Source organism: Schistocerca cancellata, chromosome 2, assembly GCF_023864275.1.
Source record: "Schistocerca cancellata isolate TAMUIC-IGC-003103 chromosome 2, iqSchCanc2.1, whole genome shotgun sequence".
Taxonomy (NCBI): domain Eukaryota; kingdom Metazoa; phylum Arthropoda; class Insecta; order Orthoptera; family Acrididae; genus Schistocerca; species Schistocerca cancellata.
This window is the reverse complement of record NC_064627.1, coordinates 698,238,594-698,261,544: the sequence shown is the minus strand read 5'-3', so window position 1 is coordinate 698,261,544 and position 22,951 is coordinate 698,238,594. Positions and strand designations below refer to the sequence as shown.

Below are 22,951 nucleotides of genomic sequence, written 5' to 3'. Positions count from 1 at the left end.
TGTTACCAACACCACTTGTTCACAACACAAATATTAATTTAGAAAGTACAGCTGACGGCAATCATAGCAGTACAACTGTAGCACTACTATGGTAATTATTATCTAACATCGATGTGAAATTTGATATTATAAACATGAAATTTGATGATATGAAACACAATATGAACACCAATTGCAGTGATATCAAACAAGATATGAATACCAAAATTGATAATTTGGCACACAATCTGAACACCATCTCACAAGATATGAACATGGTAAAACAGCAACAAAACACTGTTACACAAGATCTATATACAATGAAGCAAGAACGAAGACAAGTATTTAAGGATTTGCAAGACACGGTCTCACAGAAATTTGATGACTTAGCCAAAAATTTTCCACACTGAAATCAATGAAAAATTGAATGTTACGAAAAGACAGGCAAAGCAGGAAGCATTTTCTGAAGTTAACAGCAACATTATGGAGTTAAAACAGAAGGTAGATTCTTTTAAAGACCATCATGATCGAGTAGAGCATCAGATAAAGTAAATCACAGATGCAAACACAAACATTGAAGCCACACAAAACCAGTTGGTTTCGACAGTAAAAAAGGTAACCACTGTAGTTAACAAACTAAACAGAGACTATGAAGGTGTACCTCTAACTGTAGAAGAGCTTACTTTAAAAGTAGCAACATTAGAAGTTGACTCAGGATGTGCTAAGGAGGAGAGAGAGAAGGTCAATGAAAATCTGGGTGATTATGTCAAGCTGAAGCAGGTACATTAGATAAGGGTAATACCATTGCAGAGAAGTTAGTAACCGATGGTAAGCTATACGCAGGTGTTGTAGAAAAGGTTATTCAGAAAAAAGAAAATGAAATAGTGAACAAGGTAAACATTTATCTACAAGCCGTGGAAAATAGGAGGTGCACATTCTTTTAGAAGAAAATATTACCAGATCTCAAAATATGCACCTAAATAATACACAGGGTACAGTGAACAAACCACAACCTGTTTGTATTCATCCACAAATTGTCATGAATCCCATGGCAGGTACCAGTGACAGTTGTAGAGTGCAAAATATAAACATACCCACAACACCAATACCTATTACTAACTGGAATTACAGGTAACTACAATACCCACATAAATATGATCGAAAATGCCACGTGCGTATCAACTATTTTTGCAGACAAAGGTTCGCTGAGACATCAACAGTTTCCTACAATCACTTCGAAGGTGAAAGAACGAATGCCGTAGAATTTATCAGTGCTTTTCATATATTTCCACGCAACTGGATGGAAGCACAGAAAATTAGATTTGTCATGGGATATACACAAGGTGACATTCTTTTATGGGCAACTGAAGTGGCCGAACATTATAGCACTTATATTGAATTTGAATGAGCTTTCCTCAACAAATACTGGTCTGAAAGGGTGCAAGAAAGACTCAGACGCGAGGTTTTCAACCCTGCACAATTCATTGGCAAGTACGGTAGCCTACATAGATAGTTTGAAAAATACCTGAACATGACACACTACTGGACGAACCCAATATCACAGGTAGATGTATTAAAAATTTTGAAAAGTCGTTTACCGTTGCACATTAGAGAAAAAGTTGTCACAGCGCCAGAGCACAACACTGAATATTTTCTGTCAGTGCTTGGTTCTATCAGCTTAATCTATGAGGAAAGATCTGTAGCCAATAGAGCCACAGAAAATCAGGCACAACAACAACATAGTTATGTAAATCAGTCAGTAAAACGTCATCTAAACACACATCATGGATGGTTCACACAACAGCATAGTTGCATACCCAGAGGTAATGAGTACAGTAATGGGAATGGAAAAAAAAACAAATGATTTAAAAGAAATTTTCAAAACAACACGGGTAATTTCAGCATACAATCGAATTATAATTCATGATCATCAGGCCCTATGACGAACATGAATAGAAGCAGTCAGCCGCAGCAGCAGCCGATGCGCAGCAACAGTGCCATGCCATATGCATACTGCAGCCAACCTTTGGGCAGCAAAATAACTGCACAGCACCTAACGACACAAATTGGCTACGTACACACACAGTGCAACTAACTGAAATTACCCCATGTAATCAATTAAGTCACACTATGCGACCGGAAAACGCCTCCTGGTCGTAGTTAAGCCCCAGGCTATTTACCTCTCAGAGAGTTGGGGCATGGAAAAACTACAAACATGATTCATAAGGTTTGACAAACAAGGTGACATCAAGGATAATTTGTATCAGCATGAGTTAGATACAGTAGATGAAGTCCAGGAAGAACAAATACAGGGAATCATTAAGGTGAAAATATTTAATATTGACACACAGTTAATTTTAGATACAAGTTCAACTACCAACCTAATGTCAAATGTATTTTTCTGTGAACTGAAGAAGAGAGGCAAATTCCCAACATTTCCTGTACAAAATTGCAAGGTGTAAACTGCTACAGGCAGTAAGACTAAATTGGTTAAGCATCAGGCACTTATTCCATTACAAATTGAACATTTTACCATGCAGTGCAACTTTCTTATAATTGACAAACTTATAGTTAATTGTCTTATTGGCATGGACACGTGAGAACATACAAAACACAGATTGACATAGGTAATGGTAAATGCCACTTTTATGTAAAGGATTATATATTTTCTATTGATGTAGTCAAAACATGTGATGAAAGTAACAGGAACAAACCAGAGTCTAAAGTAATAGTACAATATTCCTCTCCCACTGTACATTTCACAAACAAATCTGATACTGAACAAGAAGCAAACACTGAGGTTAGTTACGAAATGGTAGAGCAGAAACTAAGTGAATCATAGGTACTAAATGATATGCAACAACAAGAACTTTCTAACTTATTGTTTAAGTATACAAATGTTTTTAGTAAGGAGCCAGGCATAATCAAGGACTATGAATATAAATTTGAAGTCTATCCACATGAGACATTTTGTGTAATGTCATATCCTATTCCATGAGCAAAACAAGAGGCAGTAAGGGAAGAGATCAATTATATGATTAAATGGGGAATTATAAAACCTTCATTTTCACCCTGTTTTAGTCCAATATTACCAGTAAGTAAACAAGACAGTTTTGTAAGATTAGTTCTCGATACTAGAAGTATCAGTAAGATTATAGTGCCAGTATGTGTAAGACCAGACAACTTGGAGGAACAGCTTCTAAAGTTTTACAATACAAAATATTTCAGTATACCTGATCTCAAGATGTCCTACTGCCAAATAAAGCTCCATGAAGAAAGTCAAAAATATACAGCATTTGTTTGTGGTGGCAGAAGTTACGAATTCCGTGTTCTACCTTTCGGACTGAACATTAGCGCAGGAGCGTTTATATCTGCATTGGACAAGCTTTTGGTACCAGAATTGCTTAGCAAAGTCACTGTTTATGTGGACAACGTCTGGTTTTGGAAAGGAGCAAGTCAAATTTGTAGGACATGGGTCAGAACGAGGTATAGTACCTGATCAAAAAAAAATTTGATGCCATTTGCAATTGTCGACCTCCAAGGAATAAAATACAATTAAAAGCTGTTTTAGGACTAGCATCCTTTCTTCGTAAATGCATACCACAGCAACTAATGAACAGTGATGCATTGCTTAGCTTGTTATGAAAAAATAGACTTTGATTATGGGATGATAAGCGCCAAGAGGACTTTAATAACATTAAGCAGGCATTAGTCAATGCAAACATTCTTAGCCACCCTGACATGTCCAAGGATTTTTGTATATGCACAGATGCCTCATCTCAAGGGCTGGGGGCATGCTTGTTCCAGATGAGAGAGGAAGAAGGTAAGGAAGTACCCAAGGTAATCAGTTTTGCTAGTTGCATGTTATCAGAAGCAGAAAGATATTACTCTGTGTCAGAATTGGAATGTTTAGCAGTAATATCGGAATTTAAAAAGTTTGAATGCTTTTTTGGGAGGCAAGAATACCAAAGTTTACTGCGACCCTCAGTCACTATCATTTATTTTAACATGTAAACTACTGTACCGTAGATTAGCTAGGTGGTGTCTATATTTACAAGAATTCGATTTCGAAATCATTTATATATAAGGAAGTCAAAATGTTAGTACAGATGCCTTGTCCAGGTTACCACAAGGTTTAGAGGAATTTGGTGAATTAACAGAGCATGATGCAGAAATCAAACCATTATTAATGCACACAACTGTCTGACTACCATAAGTTTTGTAAGCAAATGAAAATCATACAACAGCAAGATCATAGATGGAGTAAAGTCATGTAAAACCTTAAGCACGATGAAGGTGGAAAGGTAAGTATATGGTATCAAGAATACAAGGATGTTTTGTTTAATAGGAAACATGAAAAATCTGATTGATAGTATGTGTATATTCCTGAAGATTATGTCGATGAATTTGTAAGATGCACACATGAAGCATGGGAACATTATGGAGTAGGCAAATGTACTGAAAAAATGGCAATACTTTGTTATTTTCCAAATTTGACAAGACGAATTCTACAGGTACTAACAAGGTGTGCAATATGTCAAAATATCCTGAGCTACACCCAATACTCACACAAAACCCTCTAGACATAGTATCCCTGGACATAGCTGGTCCATATCCAAGAAGTAAAGAAGGAGTACGATACATAGTAACACTATATGAAACTTTCTCAAAACATATCAAAATGTATGCCATTAAAAATGCAACAGCCACAAATATCAGAAAAAGAACTGAGGGAGACTATTGGAGGAGAGTAGGTTAACCAAAGGAACTACTAACTGATAATGCTTCATATTTTGTTGGGCAAAAGTGGAAACAATTTGTGACCCCACAGGGCATAACACACACATTAGTAAGCCCTTTTCACTGATAAGCAAGCCCAGTAGAACGAGTCTTTAAAGAATTTGACCAGTTTATTAGGACGTACACCCCTCACAAACCTACCTGATGAGTAGAGTACATAACTCCCTTCATGCAAGTTGTCAATAAGATTCCACATTCTTCAACAGGTTTCACACCTAATGAATTGATGTTCTGGACAAAACAATCAAGAAAGTGGAGACGTGCCAACCAAAATGTACCCACTACAGAAATGACACTACAAGACAAAATCAAACGAGCCTTGGTTACACTAGAAAACAGGGCTGAGTATAGAAAGAAAATTTATAATAAGAAACTGAAACAGGTTACACAGTTTTCTGAAGGGCAACGAGTCTTCTTATGGATGCATCTTAAATCGATAAAAATTGGCAAATTGAATAAGAAGTGGCAATTACTCTATCCAGAACATGTGTAATTTCCAAAATACCATACCCTGGGACGTACAGGTGAGTTTATGAGAAAACAGAAAGAGACAAAGGTCTCCACTCCCACAAAGACATAAAAGCTATTATAGAATGATGAAGCTAGGTAGCATATTTTTCTTTCTGTCACAAGATAATTGTACATAGTGTGCAGGACTCTAAGTGTAATTTTTCTTCTGGAGTGTATTTTAAGATAAAGTAATGTGTACAGGCATCAGTAATTCTTTTGATTTGTACACGTAGACATAAAATTAACAACAATGAGAAGTAATACATCGCTTCATGCGAAGCAAAAGGATAAACAAAATTAGCACATGGGTCAGCTGTCTGCACTAAACAATACCAGTAGTAGGAGAGGAGGCATTGACCTGTGGGAATGCATGACAGGCTGACAGAAGGCGCAACCAAATAGGAAATCTAAGAACCAAGGAACCTATTGATATATGTACAGAGAGACTGAATTAAATACTGAGCTATATACAATGTATTCACAGGCAAAAGGAAGCACTATGAACAACTATCCGAGATGTGTAAGCTAAGGACTAACGATAAAATACTGTGAGAAATGTCAAATAATTTTCTCTGCAGAGTAAATAACCATAATGGGTAACAATAAATGAATGTCTATGAATTTAAACAAAGTATGGAAATATCTGCAGACATATGCAATGACCAAATGTATCAGTGGCCACCGAGCTACTAAATGCAATTAGTTTTAAGTTTTTTCTTTCAGTGACCAGTGCGTCATCACGGGGAAGAAGAGAATTACGCCGAGAGCAGCATGTATCAAATGAAGAAACAGGCTCCACCCCGAGTAAACAATTTAGTTAGAAGGATAATTATACAAAGGTCATAAGGCAAATGAAAAGTGAAATATGCATTGTCACAGTGCATCTCCGTGACAGTTATTAGTATCTATTTGCTGCAGAGTATACAAAAACATTTAAGCATGTGATTTTTACAAAAACCAATTAATTTTATCATGTCACTTAAAATCTGAATAATGACATTTCCAGGTATTCAAGAAAAGTAAATCTACAATGGTTAAAACGTCATGTTTCACACTAAGCTACATGTGAATTGAAGTAAACAGCACTAATACACGAAGAAACAACATGATACTTCGTGAATGATTAGGCAGTACACATTATTTCAATGAAACAGAAGTTCCTTGGCTACTAGTCCATCATTGTACGAGTAACATTTCCTTATAAATCCTTGAACCAGCAGATGAGTATTACCTTTCTTCCCTCCCAAACAAGGAGGCGGCACCAAGCGTAGTTAGCAGCAATGCGTAGTGTTTTAGTCCTATTTTCAATGTTTTTCTCCCTCCTCTGCCTAACAAGGAAATGAGCTCCCATATGTGATAAAAGCCTATCTATAAAATAAAGCATAAATGTATCATATTCTTGTATTGTGTCATAATGTGACATGTAATTAATTTGTATATGTGATGGGAATGAAAAGAAGTTGAAACTAACTAACAAACTGTAGTAACAGAAGACAGTTAATGAAAATTTTATGACGTTTTAAAACTTTAGGAATTTATGTTCATAGTATAAGCGACATATATACATACATTAATCCTTGTTCCACAAATCACGAATATGACATTTCATAATTATGTGGAACATGTCACTTTAACATAAGTTTTCTTTACACAAAATAATTAATTGATTAATTAATTTTTTTGCAGTTACTACTTCATATCTAAGAATTCATCTACTGCGTAGAAGGAGTTGTCATTCAGAAATTTTTTTAATTTGCTTTTAAATGTTAGTTGGCTATCTGTCAGACTTTTAATACTATTTGGCAAATGACAGAATATTTTTGTGGCAGCATAATTCACCCCTTTCTGTGCCAAAGTGAAATTTAATCCAGAATAGTTAATATCATCCTTTCTTCTAGTGTTGCAGCTATGCACTTCACTGTTATTTTTGAATTGGGATGGGTTATTAATGACAAATTTCATAAGTGAATATATGTATTATGAAGGTACTGTGAATAACCAGAGTTCCTTAAATAAATATCTGCAAGGTGATCTTGGGTGAGCTCCAGCTATTATTCTGACTACACACTTTTGTGCAATGAATACTTTCTCTCTTAATGATGAATTACCCCAAAATATGATGCCATATGAAAGCAATGAATGAAAATAGGCATAGTAGGGTAATTTACTGATATGTTTAACACCAAAATTTGCAATAACCCTTATGTCATAAGTAACTGAACCTGACGTTTCAGCAGATCATCGATGTGTTTCTTCCAATTCAATTTCTCATCAATGCACACACCCAAATATTTTGAGTATTCTACCTTAGCAACAGACTTCTGTTCATAGTCTATATTTATCAATGGTGTTATGTCATTTACTGTACAGAATTGTATAAACTGTTTTTTCTCAAAATTTAGTGAGAGTCCATTTGTAGAGAATCACTTAATAGTTTTCTGAAAGACATTATATGCGATTTCCTCAGCTAATTCTTGCTTCTTGTGTGTGATTACTACACTTTTATCATCAGCAAAAAGAACAAACTTTGCATCTTCATGAATATAGTGGCAAGTCGTTGATATGTATTAAGAACGATAAGGGACCTAAGACTGACCCCTGTGGGACACCGTTCTTCATACCTCCCCAGTTAGAGGACTCTGCTGGTTTTTGTAGACTATCTATACTGTTAATTTCGACCTTCTGCATTCTTCCAGTTAAGTATGAATTCAACCATTTGTGCACTGCCCCATTCATACCACAATACTTAAGCTTATCTAGAAGAATTTCATGATTCACACAATCAAAAGCCTTTGAGAGATCACAAAATGTCCCAATGAGTGATGTTCGGTTATTCATTGCATTTAATATTTGATCAGTGAAAGCATATACAGCATTTTCTGTTGAAAAGCCTTTCTGAAAACAGAATTGACATTTTGTTAGTACTTCATTTTTACAAATATGTGATGCTACTCTTGAATACATTACTTTTTCTATAATTCTGGATAAAGTTGTCAGAACTGAGATTGGGCTGTAGTTGTTAGCATCAGATCTATCCCCTTTTTATGCAATGGTTTAACAATAGCATATTTCAGGGTATTTGGAAAAATACCCTGTTTCAGTGAGCTTCTCCATATGTGGCTGAGAATCCTACTTATTTGTTGGGAACAAGCTTTTAGTACTCTTTTGGAAATGCCATCAAATCCATGTGAGCTTTTACTTTTGAGTGCATTTATTACACTCCTGGAAATTGAAATAAGAACACCGTGAATTCATTGTCCCAGGAAGGGGAAACTTTATTGACACATTCCATGGGGTCAGATACATCACATGATCACACTGACAGAACCACAGGCACATAGACACAGGCAACAGACCATGCACAATGTCGGCACTAGTACAGTGTATATCCACCTTTTGCAGCAATACAGGCTGCTATTCTCCCATGGAGACGATCGTAGAGATGCTGGATGTAGTCCTGTGGAACGGCTTGCCATGCCATTTCCACCTGGCGCCTCAGTTGGACCAGCGTTCGTGCTGGACGTGCAGACCGCGTGAGACGACGCTTCATCCAGTCCCAAACATGCTCAATGGGGGACAGATCCGGAGATCTTGCTGGCCAGGGTAGTTGACTTACACCTTCTAGAGCACGTTGGGTGGCACGGGATACATGCGGACGTGCATTGTCCTGTTGGAACAGCAAGTTCCCTTGCCGGTCTAGGAATGGTAGAACGATGGGTTCGATGACGGTTTGGATGTACCGTGCACTATTCAGTGTCCCCTCGACGATCGCCAGTGGTGTACGGCCAGTGTAGGAGATCGCTCCCCACACCATGATGCCAGGTGTTGGCCCTGTGTGCCTCGGTCGTATGCAGTCCTGATTGTGGCACTCACCTGCACGGCGCCAAACATGCATACGACCATCATTGGCACCAAGGCAGAAGCGACTCTCATCGCTGAAGACGATACGTCTCCATTCGTCCCTCCATTCACGCCTGTCGCGACACCACTGGAGGCGGGCTGCACGATGTTGGGGCGTGAGCGGAAGACGGCCTAACGGTGTGCGGGACCGTAGCCCAGCTTCATGGAGATGGTTGCGTATGGTCCTCGCTGATACCCCAGGAGCAACAGTGTCCCTAATTTGCTGGGAAGTGGCGGTGCGGTCCCCTACGGCACTGCGTAGGATCCTACGGTCTTGGCGTGCATCCGTGCGTCGCTGTGGTCCGGTCCCAGGTCGACGGGCACGTGCACCTTCCGCCGACCACTGGCGACAACATCGATGTACTGTGGAGACCTCACGCCCCACGTGTTGAGCAATTCGGCGGTACGTCCACCCGGCCTCCCGCATGCCCACTATATGCTCTCGCTCAAAGTCCATCAACTGCACATACGGTTCACGTCCACGCTGTCGCGGCATGCTACCAGTGTTAAAGACTGCGATGGAGCTCCGTATGCCACGGCAAACTGGCTGACATTGACGGCGGTGGTGCACAAATGCTGCACAGCTAGCGCCATTCGACGGCCAACACCGCGGTTCTTGGTGTGTCCGCTGTGCCGTGCGTGTGATCATTGCTTGTACAGCCCTCTTGCAGTGTCCGGAGCAAGTATGGTGGGTCTGACACACCGGTGTCAATGTGTTCTTTTTTCCATTTCCAGGAGTATATTTTCCTAATTTTGGTAGGAGAGGTGAGTTGAATTTCAATTTTATCAAATTGCATAGGTACTGCCTCTTCTATATACTGCTCTGCATTTTCTAATGAATAGCTGGAACCTATTTTCTCTACAACACTTAAAAAAATTATTATTAAAAATGTTTTCTACTTCTGACTTTTTGTTAACAAACTTTTCATTGTGTTTGATAGACATACAGTCTTCCTGTGCTCTCGGTTCCCTGTTTCCCTTTTCACAATATTCCAAATTGTTTTAATTTTATTATCAGATGTGCTAATCTCAGACATAATGCACATACTTCTGGACTTTTCAATAACTTTTCTTAATACAGTGCAGTAGTTTTTATAATGTTTCATTGTTTCGGGATCATCACTCCTCCTAACTATAAGATACATTTCCCTTTTCTGTTTACAAGATATTTTTATCCCTTTAGTAAGCCATGGCTTTTTACATGGTTTCTTACAATTATATTTCACTGTTTTCTTAGGGAAACTGTTTTCAAATATACTCACAAAGGTATCATGAAATAGGTTAAATTTTAAATTAGCATGATGTTTCCTGTACACCTCATCCCAGTCTAACTGTTGCAAGCTGTCCCTAAAATTTTGAAGTGTTAAATCATTAATGGAACACACTATTTTGGAGGAATGTTTTGCATTACTGTATGGAGCTATATCATATATGGTAACTAGCTGTGCATCATGATCCGACAGATCATTCTTAACAGGGAAAGTTTTTATTTGATTAAATTTATCTTGGTCTATGAAAACGTTATCTATCAGTATGCTGCTTTCCTATACCACCCGATGGATGGAATGTCAGCCATAGGTATAAGCTATCGTGTTATGTAGATTGTTGTAACTCAATACTTGGATGAATTTTTATTGGAAACCAAGCTCCATATGAAAAAATGAACTTAATGACAAGCAATTTATACTATGTTTTGGACAGCTATATGTGTCTTTCAGCATGTGGATGGTTAAGTGTGGGGACATGAACATGCTTGTGCAATGAAATAATTTTTGAGTATCATGGCTCACAATGTTTGACACTTTAACAAGTGAACTATAGTTGTTTGAGCAGGTACTTACCTCATTGATGGATGCTATTGGTTGGGGTTCTCTCCACTGAAAGTGCAAGTACAATGGGTAATAATGATGCCCGGGCTATAAAAATGGAAATCTTCTGCCACCGAGTCAGATTTTAAACAATAAGCTCACACCCACTGCAACCAGAATGAAGACAAACACCACGGCAATTCTTCAATATGTGACACTCAGGTGAAAGTGTGACACTCAATGTGAAATCAACACTAAGAAAGTGAGTGCATGCATGTGCAATGGTAGCATCTAGCATGCTGACCGGTAGCATCTAGCTCTTAGCTGCCAAATTGGCCAGTGCGCCAGAGCGAAACCCAGCAGTGAAAATGACGGAAACTGAACATTATTGTTAGTGTGCTAAATTCAAATATGTAATGGACTATCATATTATGTAAATAATCTTTTAATTTCTTGTAGAAATTTAACATACATAGGAGAAGCTGACATTTCCATTCTATTAATTAAAAGAGAAGCCGACAAATAAAGTGTATAGACCCCTATCAGCAAATGCAAACACGTACAAGCAAAAACCAATGTACATCTCCATACCATGTCAATGTATTTATTTAAAAAAAAAAAAAAAAAAAAAAGAAGAAGAAGAAGAAGAAGAAGAATGCCGATCAATCATAAGCATTGGCAAATACATTAATTATGAATGCGCAGTAGAGCGCAGACAAATGAAAAAAAAAACATTCAGTCAATTTGTTGTGCATGGTTTTGGTTTTACACACTCTCTTGTATGTAGTAGTTCTGTTAAGTAGTGCGGAGGATGATGGGCTACGTGTATTTTGTATCAAACATGTTTGAAATAAGAAAGAAATTTGATACCAGTGTTAAGTATTTCTTATTCTAATGAAGTGGAACTTAGTAAGGAGGATTTTCTTAATTACAACAAACACCAGTGTACTTAGAGTTTGCTGCCTGCAGCTGCAATTGGAGAGTAAGAAATGAAGTCTGATAGTCTAAAAATTCATATAAGCACAGAACATTTCTAATTACACAATCTTGTTATATCAATTCAAAAAGTGTATTCATATGCATATTTAATAATATTTATTTCTTTATTTTTATTACAACACAGTGTCTGTGTGGTTGTGTCTGTGATTGTGCGAACTGTTGCTGGAAAGAAAGCTAGTTCAAGAGCTAGTATTTAAAAGCTAGTGTGAATGCTGTTTTCTGTTACCTGTTACTATGCTCCACACATCGATCCACCATAGGTGAATGGTTGCCTTTCCCTTACTTAATGTATTACTCCATCCAGGAATTTCCATTATTGTTTTACCATACTTAGTAATTTATCTGAGGTCTTTGGAAAAAAATAAATGTTCATTTTTGGCAACGTATAATACTAGCGATTGTGTAAAATTTTAATGTTTAATCAAGAGATTATTTTTATTAGTTTGAAATGTCTATTTCCATGCTTCATACATCACATGCTTGTTGATTAATTTCCCATAAAAATTATGCATTCCACTTCACGAACTTAGGATATTGCTGCACAGTGAGCTTTGTATGAGTCAAAAATGTAGACAGAAATACTGCAGAAGTTATCACATTGGAGGGACACCAGTGGGATGAGTCATGAAGAAGGCAGCAGCCATTTCATTAGTTGCAATGGCAGTAGCTTAAATGATTAGCTGATCTGTCCGCCTAAAACTAGCCAACATGGCCTTGCTCAGCTGTCAGATTTCCCAATGACATGCAGCTCTACCACATTGTAGAATGATGGCTGTTAATAGTCCAGTCATTGTAGGAAAATATGGGAAAAAATTCATGTACACACAAAATTTTTGTGCAGCGCTGGGAGAGAATATCATGAACAACATACTATAAAATCCTTACCGATAGGGTGTAAGCATTGGGATAGGGGGCATTTAAGAATCACTTTTTTACAATTTCCTTTAATACCTTGAAAAACTGCGGCTTCTATGGAAAATGTTTCACAGTACAAAATTAAAGTACATGGTAACCCAAAAGCCCATTAACATTTGAAAATTCACTAATTCACAGAAAAATGTAGGTAGAGAGGTAAAACTTGTCAACATGCCTGAAATGACATGGAGTTTTACTGAAATCAAAAATTGGTGCAAAAACTGGCCAACATATGGTGCTACACAGCACACTTTAAGAGTCTGTCAACGCTCACAACTGCAGAATTTGGGCTGCCATTAATCCTAGAACTGTTGTGGAAAGCCCATTGCATGATGTCAATGTCACAATGTGGTGTGGATTTACCACATCAGTCATGATCAGACACTTTTTCTTCAAGAAAATGTAGACTGCCTGTTTTCAAACTGACTGTGGCATTGGAACAAGATAAGCCAATATGTCACAGAATCATATAATCCCTAGCCTGGCTGATAAACATCTGCTGGAAGGTACAACTATTATGCCAGATGGTGCTCCATTCCATATTGCTACAAGGGTGAAAGATCTCTTGCACACATTGTTTGGTTAGGTTCGTGCTGAGCCACCACTTTCATCATGCTTGACCTCCCAGGTCTGCAGACCACAATTCCTTGTAATTATTGGTTGTGGGGTTACCTGAAATTGCAAGTGCACTGCAATTGTCTGACTTCATTAGTGATGCATCCTATAGGAATTTGCCACCATACCTAGTGAAATCATGTACAGTGCTGTTTACAACATTGTCCCTCAACTACAGGTACTGTTGATGAATGATACCTGACATGCCGAGTATTTATTGCAAAGAACATCTTATATGCCAAAAATCAATTGTTATGCTAATTATTGCTTTTGTATCATATTAAATGCCATATGTTGGTTATTTTGGGCCCTTTTTTGGTTTCAATAAAACAATATGTCATTTCAAAATGTATTTATCATGTGTAAATGCAGTAGAACTGTATTAAGGTATAAATAGTGTTCCAGGACACAAATGAAATGTAGGGATGGGTGAAAGCACAAGGGAAGGTAGGTTGTTGGATTGTGTTCATACACTTCCCTCCTTCATAGGTCTACCAATGGAAGATGAAGCAGATGAGTCACTACTCTATCTACCCCCCTATGTCACAAGAAGCAGCTATGATGTGTTTCACAAAGTTATATCAACCCTCCACAGCATGTCCTTATTAATCAATGGTGAAGCAGTGTGAAGACATGGCTGGCAGCTGTTTATTTTCAACAGTGTGTGTTAAAACTATGTGGAATGCAGATATGAAATGCTAATAATACTAACACAAATGATGCCTATGGATAGAATCTACATAAATCTCAACACACTGTTCAACACTGCTAGAGGGGAAATTGATTCTTAGGCATTCTGTATGGCAGCTGTATTGTTGTTATGGAAAATACGACTTCCTCCACCATCACCACTGCTGGATTTTTAGTTCACAGACAGACTATTCCTCCCCAAAATTTCTTATCCAGTTCTCTAACCTGAATAGACGAGATAAACTAACTGAGCAAGTGTTTATTGAGTGGAATTAGTTTTGGTTTATTGAATGCATACTTATTTGCAGCATTAAGTGAGCTTCTACATAAGAAATATTTTCCTGTAAACAAAGGCTGAGAAGTGTTTAATGTGTGTGATGTTGTCAGTGACCTATGTAGTGTTGGTGGGAAAGGTGTCTTCGACATCATATTGCAAATCCACATAAATGTGCTGTAGTCACTTAGTGCTGATTTAATGAATGACCAGAAAATTACTGCACTTCTCATTGTTAATGGTGTTACTGGTAGACTGCATAAATCTTTTAAACTCAGGAACTATGCCACTTGTAGAGTGGGCTGCACTAACATAAGTGAAGCCACTTACCACACATCTTCCAAGATGAGTGTGAAAATGTCTGATAGAATGGGACTGATCATGTTCAAGATTAGAACATTAATTTGCTGTAATGGATTGACTGACTTGAAAGTAACACTTAGGTGACCTACTTCTATTGCAGAGGAGGCAATTTGAGCCTCAGGGCCTCTACAGGTGTTGGGAGAGCTGATGCGTTTGGCACCCCCTTGTGCTGTGGAAACTATTCCAGACAGTGATAGTAGGGACTATGAAATCAACATTGGCTAATACATATTGACAGCATGTTACATGTGACACAGACTTTTCAGTGTGGTAGACAGATGAAAGCTCCAGCTGTTGAGCTTTTTTACATAGTAGCTCACTTAACAATTTCAAATATGTACTCAGTTAATAAACTGAAATAACTTGACTATATAAACATAGCTCAGTTAAGTTATTTTGTTTACTCTCATAAGAGAAATGGATGGGAAATGCTGGCACAGTATAGTCAAGCTGTAAACTGAAAACTGAGCACTTGTGGTGAGGTTGTTGCCTTTTCCAGAAGAACACTACAGCTGCGGTGCAGGTTGACTAAGAAACAATTTCCCCTGCAGCAGAGGAGAACAGTGTCTAGAGATTTACATAGCTTCTGTCCATATATGTTTCTTGTGTTGGTATTATTAGTAACTCATACCTGAAGTTAATGTAGTACTGACACATCTTGTAGAAAATAAACACCCTCCTGGGCACCACACTGCAAGGCTGCGAGTCATAAGGCATGCTATGGAGGGTTGGTATAACTTTGTAAAACATCCCATAGTTGTTTCTTGTGATGCAGTGACATAGATGGACTGGCAATAATCTATTAAGTCTTTAGTTTGTAAACATATGAATGAGGAAGTGCACGAACACAAATCAGTGACCTTCCTTCCCTCATGATTCTGCCCCACTCATCTCCGCCTCCACACCACTTACACAACTTGTTACAGTTCCAGGACACAATTTCTCTCTCAACATGACTCTCCTGGACTTATTACACTGTACCACTTCTATTTGCTTTTAGCCCACTTCATTTAGAGACAACATAAATTTGATGCTGTTAAACAATGTTTTTGATTGACAATTTTTCCATCCCTTGTAACAAGGAAACTATTAGTTCTAGGGAAAAAATGAATATGACCTTTTTCATGTGAAATTTACTGTTGTTTATTTTTGAACTGGGAAACATTTTTATTAGAAGCTGTGGTTTTAAAGTGGTCAGGTTATGTTATCCATGACACTCCCTCCTACCACTGTGAAACTAATTTCTTTCCACCGGTCGACCATTTTTGGCCTTTGTTGACACGTGTACATGTAAGACATGTGGAGATACTCAACGTTCCAGACAGATTTTTTGTTGTGGCAAGTTCCAATGGGACCAAACTGCTGAGGTCATTGGTCCCTAGGCTTACACACTACTTAATCTAACTTAAACTAACTTACGCTAAGGACAACACACACACCCATTCCAAAGGGAGAACTCGAACCTCCAATAGGGGGAGCGCATGAACCATGGCAAGGCGCCTCAGACTACATGGCTACCCTGTGCGGCCCTGACAGATCATGTAATGGTAATATACAGATGTAGAAATCACATTTTAACACACTTACAGGAACAATTTGGTCTCTGTTTGTAATATATTGGTTATGAAATGCTGCAATAAGAATTTAATGTGGAATTGACAGGTCAGAGTCAAAGCAACACAGGAGTAGACAACATCTCCGAATTATTAAGATCCTTCACACAATCAAATGGGACTAAACTACTCCATCTCATAGCAGAATATGTGAGACAGGTTAAATGTCTTCAGACACAGATGAGAGTACTAGCAAACCATTAGTTTAATAAGCGATGATTGAAAAATACTAATGAAAACTATATAAAGAAGTAGAGAAAATGTAGACACGTGCAAGGCAAGAATATAGGTTGAGTAGGACAGACCAACATTTATAGCAACCGCAGATTTAGAAAAGGATTTTTATACTGTTGATTGGAAACAGTCTTTGAAATTCTGAAGATATCAGGGAAAAATACATGGCCTGAAAGATTTTGTACAATTTGTAAAGAAACCGGACTATGGTTAAAAGAGTTGAAGGTCATGAAAAGGAAGTAGCAGTTGAGGAAGGAGTGAGATAGGACTGTGGCCTATACCCATTTTTATTTCAATCTGTACAAATAACAAGCAGTGATAGAAATTAAGGAGAAATATTGGAGCAGTATTGGAAATTAAGGAAAAAAAATAGGAAAAAAGTAATATTCAGGAAGAACAAAGAAATATAATGTTTGCCAACAAAGCACTGATTCTGTCACAGACAGCAAAGGATCTGGAAGATTGGTTAAATGGAATGGCTAGTGTCTTGAAGTGAATTAATAAGACATACAACAATAAATGTAATGGTGTTTGATTGAAGTAATTCGGGTGATGAGGGTGTTAGATTAGGAAGTGAGATATTAACAGAAGTAAAAGAATTTTGCTATTTTAGCACTAAAGTAACTGATACAGTGAAATAGGGATGATATAAAATTCAGATTAACAATAGTAAGAAAAGCTTATCTGAACAAAAGAAATCTGTTAACACTGAATACAGATTTAAGTGTTAGGAAGTATTTTCTGGAAATGTTTGTGTGGAGTGCAGTGTAATATGGAAGATGATAAACTGTATAGACAATCAGGGAACAGGAAGTTTTAAAATGTGGTGGTACAGAAAAATGCTGGATATTAGACAGGTAGATCGGATGACCAATGTAGAGGTACTGAATATAATCAAGGAGAAAAGAAATTTATGGTACAACTTGACTAAAAGTAGGGACAGGCTAACAGGACACATTCTGCTATCAAGAAAATAATTGACACACTAATGGAGAGAATTGTGGGGAGTACAAATTTGTAGAGGAAGGTCAAGGCTTGAACACAATTAGCTCATTCAAATTGCTGTAGGTTGCAATTGGTGTGTAGAGATAATGAACTGACTTCCATAGAATAAACAAGTGTGGAGAACTGCATAATCAAACTTGTCTGTGGAGTGAAGGTTACAACAACAACAACTTGTGATCTTGTAACTATAAAACTAGCATATTGCCATTTTGCTGGAAAAGAATGAAATTTATGATTTTTTAAAATTTTACTTTATTGTATTTTTTTTATTACATCTAATATTACTAATGATTATACTAGTTAGCAATTTCAGTCAATTTCTCAAGTATTGGAAGAAACTATTTTCTCATTTATTTTTCCAAACTTTTCTGACAAAACACAGAAATCTTTCATTAATTTTTAATTATTTGTTTCAGATTGCTGGAGCTGTTACCACATATTTAGTAATTCTAATTCAGTTCCAGAACTCAGATACAGGGAGTACACCAAACAATCCAGCCAATTAAACATCCACAAAATGTAAATAAATCTTGAAATAAATGCCACCTTTTTTGTATTAGCAATTTATGTGGCATGTTAATAGCACTTATTTATATACTCATGCCTGATACATTAATGCGAAGTGGCTAATAATGAAAGGCATCTAAATTAAAAATACACAAGATATGTCCCTTTTGATTAGTTCACACTTATCACGACAAAGTTTGCTTTATTATTAATACTAACTATTTGAGTGATCGTCTGGGTTGATGGGTTTAGTGGCGAACGAAAGGATTGGACAATTAAAATGGGTTGACAAGGGAGGAGGGATATAGATGGGAACAGAAGTGTTGGAAGACAGGAGAAGAAGAGACAAATGACTAGGAGAGGGAGAGGGAGATGGTTTTGGTGGGGGGAGTATAGTGCTAGGACTGGGAAGGATTGGTGCGGAAAATAAGAGGAGAGAAAAGGACAAGAGGAAAGAAGTAAGGAGCAGGCGGCTGAGGAGGTGGACAAATAAAGATTTAGGCCAGGGGCTTGACAATAATAGGGCATGTGCTGGAACAGTAGTTTGCATCTGGAAAAGTCATAGGAGATGGTACTAGGAGAGGGGAGGAAAGGGAGGAAATCCAAGATGCACAGGCCTTGGAGCAGCTGTTAACATCAATGGTGTTGTGGTGTGCAGCATGTTTAACAACTGAGTGGCCAAATTTGTAATTTACCCTCATTTGGTGATGCCAGTCATGCATGTAGCCAACTGTTCACTTGTGATACCTACATAAAACACTAAACAACTGTAGCACAGTTGGTACACAACACAGCTGCTCTCACACATACATTTTCTTGGACCAAACAGAAAAAGTCAGTAACTAAAGCTAAAAGTGCTGGAAAAGTTTAAGGGACAGATTTTACTCAAGGCTTTTCCACAGGAAAATGACCCATGGGATGCAGAATTGGGATTACTTGAGGTTGGACTATGATATTAAACAGGCCAGATCAGTGATAGACAACTACATTGGTGAACAAGGATAAAATTCTGGGTAACGTAGTATTCATGTCACAACCTTCTGTTTGTACGTCAAAGTCAAAGCTGCAGGATGTGGTTGAGTTTTTCAAGGCCCAATTGGTATTGTGTCATTGTTGTCAAATCTTGGTACCAGAACGAACAAGCCATTGACAAACAGCATGCAACATGCTCTAATACGAGATATAATGTACCAAAATCTGTGCTCAGTCTCAAAAGTGGCATTTCAAGGCCCATTAAATGTGTGCAAAATAATAATGTGTCCCTACACTACTCACATTCTTTTAATTTGTCAGTCATTCCCTTGCAGATGACCTTTATACCAGATCCACTGCATGAACTCGCCACCCAGCTTCTACTGCCATCCAGTCACAGGCATTTTCTATCCATAAGTAGAAAACACACAACGAAGCTGCCATGCCACTTGCCAAGTGAACTGCAGGTACTGTGCAGTCTTCAATGTGATTATGTAAACTAAGCATCTGCCTATGTGCATGAATGGCAAACACCAAATTATGGCTAGATATAAATTCAACTATGTGACTGGAAAAATTCTGTGTACAACAGACATCAATGGCATACGCAGATGCTGGGCTACCTGCACATTATTGAACATTTATACTGTATGTTTGTTATTAGTAAATATTTTCCCTATTCGAATTATAATTTGGGACAACAGTTACCTAGTAAATATACGTAAATAAAGTTGCTTCAAATTCTGTGTTTTCCATATTCTTATTTTTCAGACAATAATTTAGAACTGATTATAAAGGTGAAAGTTTTTCAGTGGACTGTTTGTGTAACATAAGAACATGATATTTAAAATTTCATAATACTATGTGGTCTAGGAATGTCGATGCTACCAATAAATTTTTGCTGGAACATTGATGTACCCTCATGTAAAGTTTAATAAGTAAAAATATTTGGTAAGCATTGGAAAATGCATTCGTTAGATGCTGAAATGTACTGAAATGTGATATGTTCTTTAGGGCTGTATTACTGAGGAACTAAGATTTTAAGCAATCAACTGAATACTAAACAGGAAAAATTTCCTAATGTTCTTCAAAATTAATTTATTTGTTCTCAGGCTGGCTTTTACTTTCTTACAGCATTATATGGTGACATGTGAATTTCACAAACACAGATAAAATGACATATGACTTCCTTAGATATTATTTGTGCAGAGTGCCTCGATAGCTCAGTGCTCAACGTGGTAGAATGCTTTGCAAAGGCGTCCGGGTTCAATTCCCGGCTGGGTCGGTGATTTTCTCCACTCAGGGACTGGGTGTTGTGTTGTCTTCATCATCATATATTTGCCATCAACATGCAAGCTGCCAAAGTGGAGTCACCTAAAAAGACTTGCACCAGGCAACCAGTCTACCTAACAGGAGGCCCTAGCCACATGATTTTTTATTATTTATTTATTTTTTTTTACTTGTACAGAAGATACAAAAAGTATTACTTTTTATGCAGAAATCATTACACTAACTAGAAAAGGAATTTATGTGAAGTGACATTTAACAACTGAGAAAAACTTGAATTAAAAATTTTACACTGAGGAAATGAGATTGGTCATTTAATACTAAACTGGCATTCCATGTCATTTGTTTGATGATATCCAGTACTTCAAGTAGGGTCATCTTTCTACTTTTCACAACAGAATGTAAAACTTCGTATTCTACACTCCTGGAAATTGAAATAAGAACACCGTGAATTCATTGTCCCAGGAAGGGGAAACTTTATTGACACATTCCTGGGGTCAGATACATCACATGATCACACTGACAGAACCACAGGCACATAGACACAGGCAACAGACCATGCACAATGTCGGCACTAGTACAGTGTATATCCACCTTTTGCAGCAATGCAGGCTGCTATTCTCCCATGGAGATGATCGTAGAGATGCTGGATGTAGTCCTGTGGAACGGCTTGCCATGCCATTTCCACCTGGCGCCTCAGTTGGACCAGCGTTCGTGCTGGACGTGCAGACCGCGTGAGACGACGCTTCATCCAGTCCCAAACATGCTCAATGGGGGACAGATCCGGAGATCTTGCTGGCCAGGGTAGTTGACTTACACCTTCTAGAGCACGTTGGGTGGCACGGGATACATGCGGACGTGCATTGTCCTGTTGGAACAGCAAGTTCCCTTGCCGGTCTAGGAATGGTAGAACGATGGGTTCGATGACGGTTTGGATGTACCGTGCACTATTCAGTGTCCCCTCGATGATCACCAGTGGTGTACGGCCAGTGTAGATCGCTCCCCACACCATGATGCCGGGTGTTGGCCCTGTGTGCCTCGGTCGTATGCAGTCCTGATTGTGGCGCTCACTTGCACGGCGCCAAACACGCATACGACCATCATTGGCACCAAGGCAGAAGTGACTCTCATCGCTGAAGACGACACGTCTCCATTCGTCCCTCCATTCACGCCTGTCGCGACACCACTGGAGGCGGGCTGCACGATGTTGGGGCGTGAGCGGAAGACGGCCTAACGGTGTGCGGGACCGTAGCCCAGCTTCATGGAGACGGTTGCGAATGGTCCTTGCCGATACCCCAGGAGCAACAGTGTCCCTAATTTGCTGGGAAGTGGCGGTGCGGTCCCCTACAGCACTGCGTAGGATCCTACGGTCTTGGCGTGCATCCGTGCGTCGCTGCGGTCCGGTCCCAGGTCGACGGGCACGTGCACCTTCCGCCGACCACTGGCGACAACATCGATGTACTGTGGAGACCTCACGCCCCACGTGTTGAGCAATTCAGCGGTACGTCCACCCGGCCTCCCGCATGCCCACTATACGCCCTCCCTCAAAGTCCGTCAACTGCACATACGGTTCACGTCCACGCTGTCGCGGCATGCTACCAGTGTTAAAGACTGCGATGGAGCTCCGTATGCCACGGCAAACTGGCTGACACTGACGGCGGCAGTGCACAAATGCTGCGCAGCTAGCGCCATTCGACGGCCAACACCACAGTTCCTGGTGTGTCCGCTGTGCCGTGCGTGTGATCATTGCTTGTACAGCCCTCTCGCAGTGTCCGGAGCAAGTATGGTGGGTCTGACACACCGGTGTCGATGTGTTCTTTTTTCCATTTCCAGGAGTGTATATCATATGAGTGGTTTTTTTGTAAAAAGATAATTGGCATTAGATGATTCTTCCTTTCTTTCTTAATCATCTGCTTCTCTAATGTTCAGGTAACTGCCACAGTCTGCTTGACTGATCAACATATACTCTTCCACAGTCATGGCATGTGGTTTTATACACACCACTCTGTGTCAAGGGCTGCAGTTTGTCTTTACTATTGAATAAAAATAGACAAATGCTGATAATATTATAAAATTCAGGCTTGTAGTTGCAGGATTAACTTTTTTGTGAGGTTATCTGAAATTTTGCCTACATACGCAATGATGCACCAGTCTTTGTAACTACATACTGACTGGTTCCTGTCAGCCTGTGTGCAGAAGTGGAGTAATTTTACATATTTTCTTTTTTCATAGTTTATTATCAACCACAGCAGATGTAGGGCCATTACTGGAAATATATTGGATTCTCTATGGTTCTATTTTAAAGGCAGATTCAAATAAGAGAAGAGATATGAAGTAATGATTAATCGAATGGAAAGCTTCATGTTTGTGGGTGTTGGGGGCTGGCAGGGATTATTGAATATGTAGTAATGGTTTTTCAGTAAATGATAAACAAATGTCTCCTTGTGCTGATGTCTATACTAAGGTTGAAGAAATTTATT

General features: G+C 38.5%; 1 protein-coding gene across 1 annotated transcript in view; it reads left to right on the top strand.

Moving 5' to 3' along the window:
• LOC126157737 (gustatory receptor for sugar taste 43a-like) overlaps window positions 1-18,249 on the top strand; it is a 107,490-nt gene extending 89,241 nt beyond the window's left edge. Inside the window, exon 5 of the mRNA XM_049916395.1 lies at window positions 18,122-18,249. Coding sequence (XP_049772352.1) covers window positions 18,122-18,211 — 90 coding nt within the window. The 3' untranslated portion in view covers window positions 18,212-18,249. The remainder of the gene's footprint in view (window positions 1-18,121) is intronic.
• The last annotated feature ends 4,702 nt before the right edge of the window (window positions 18,250-22,951 follow it).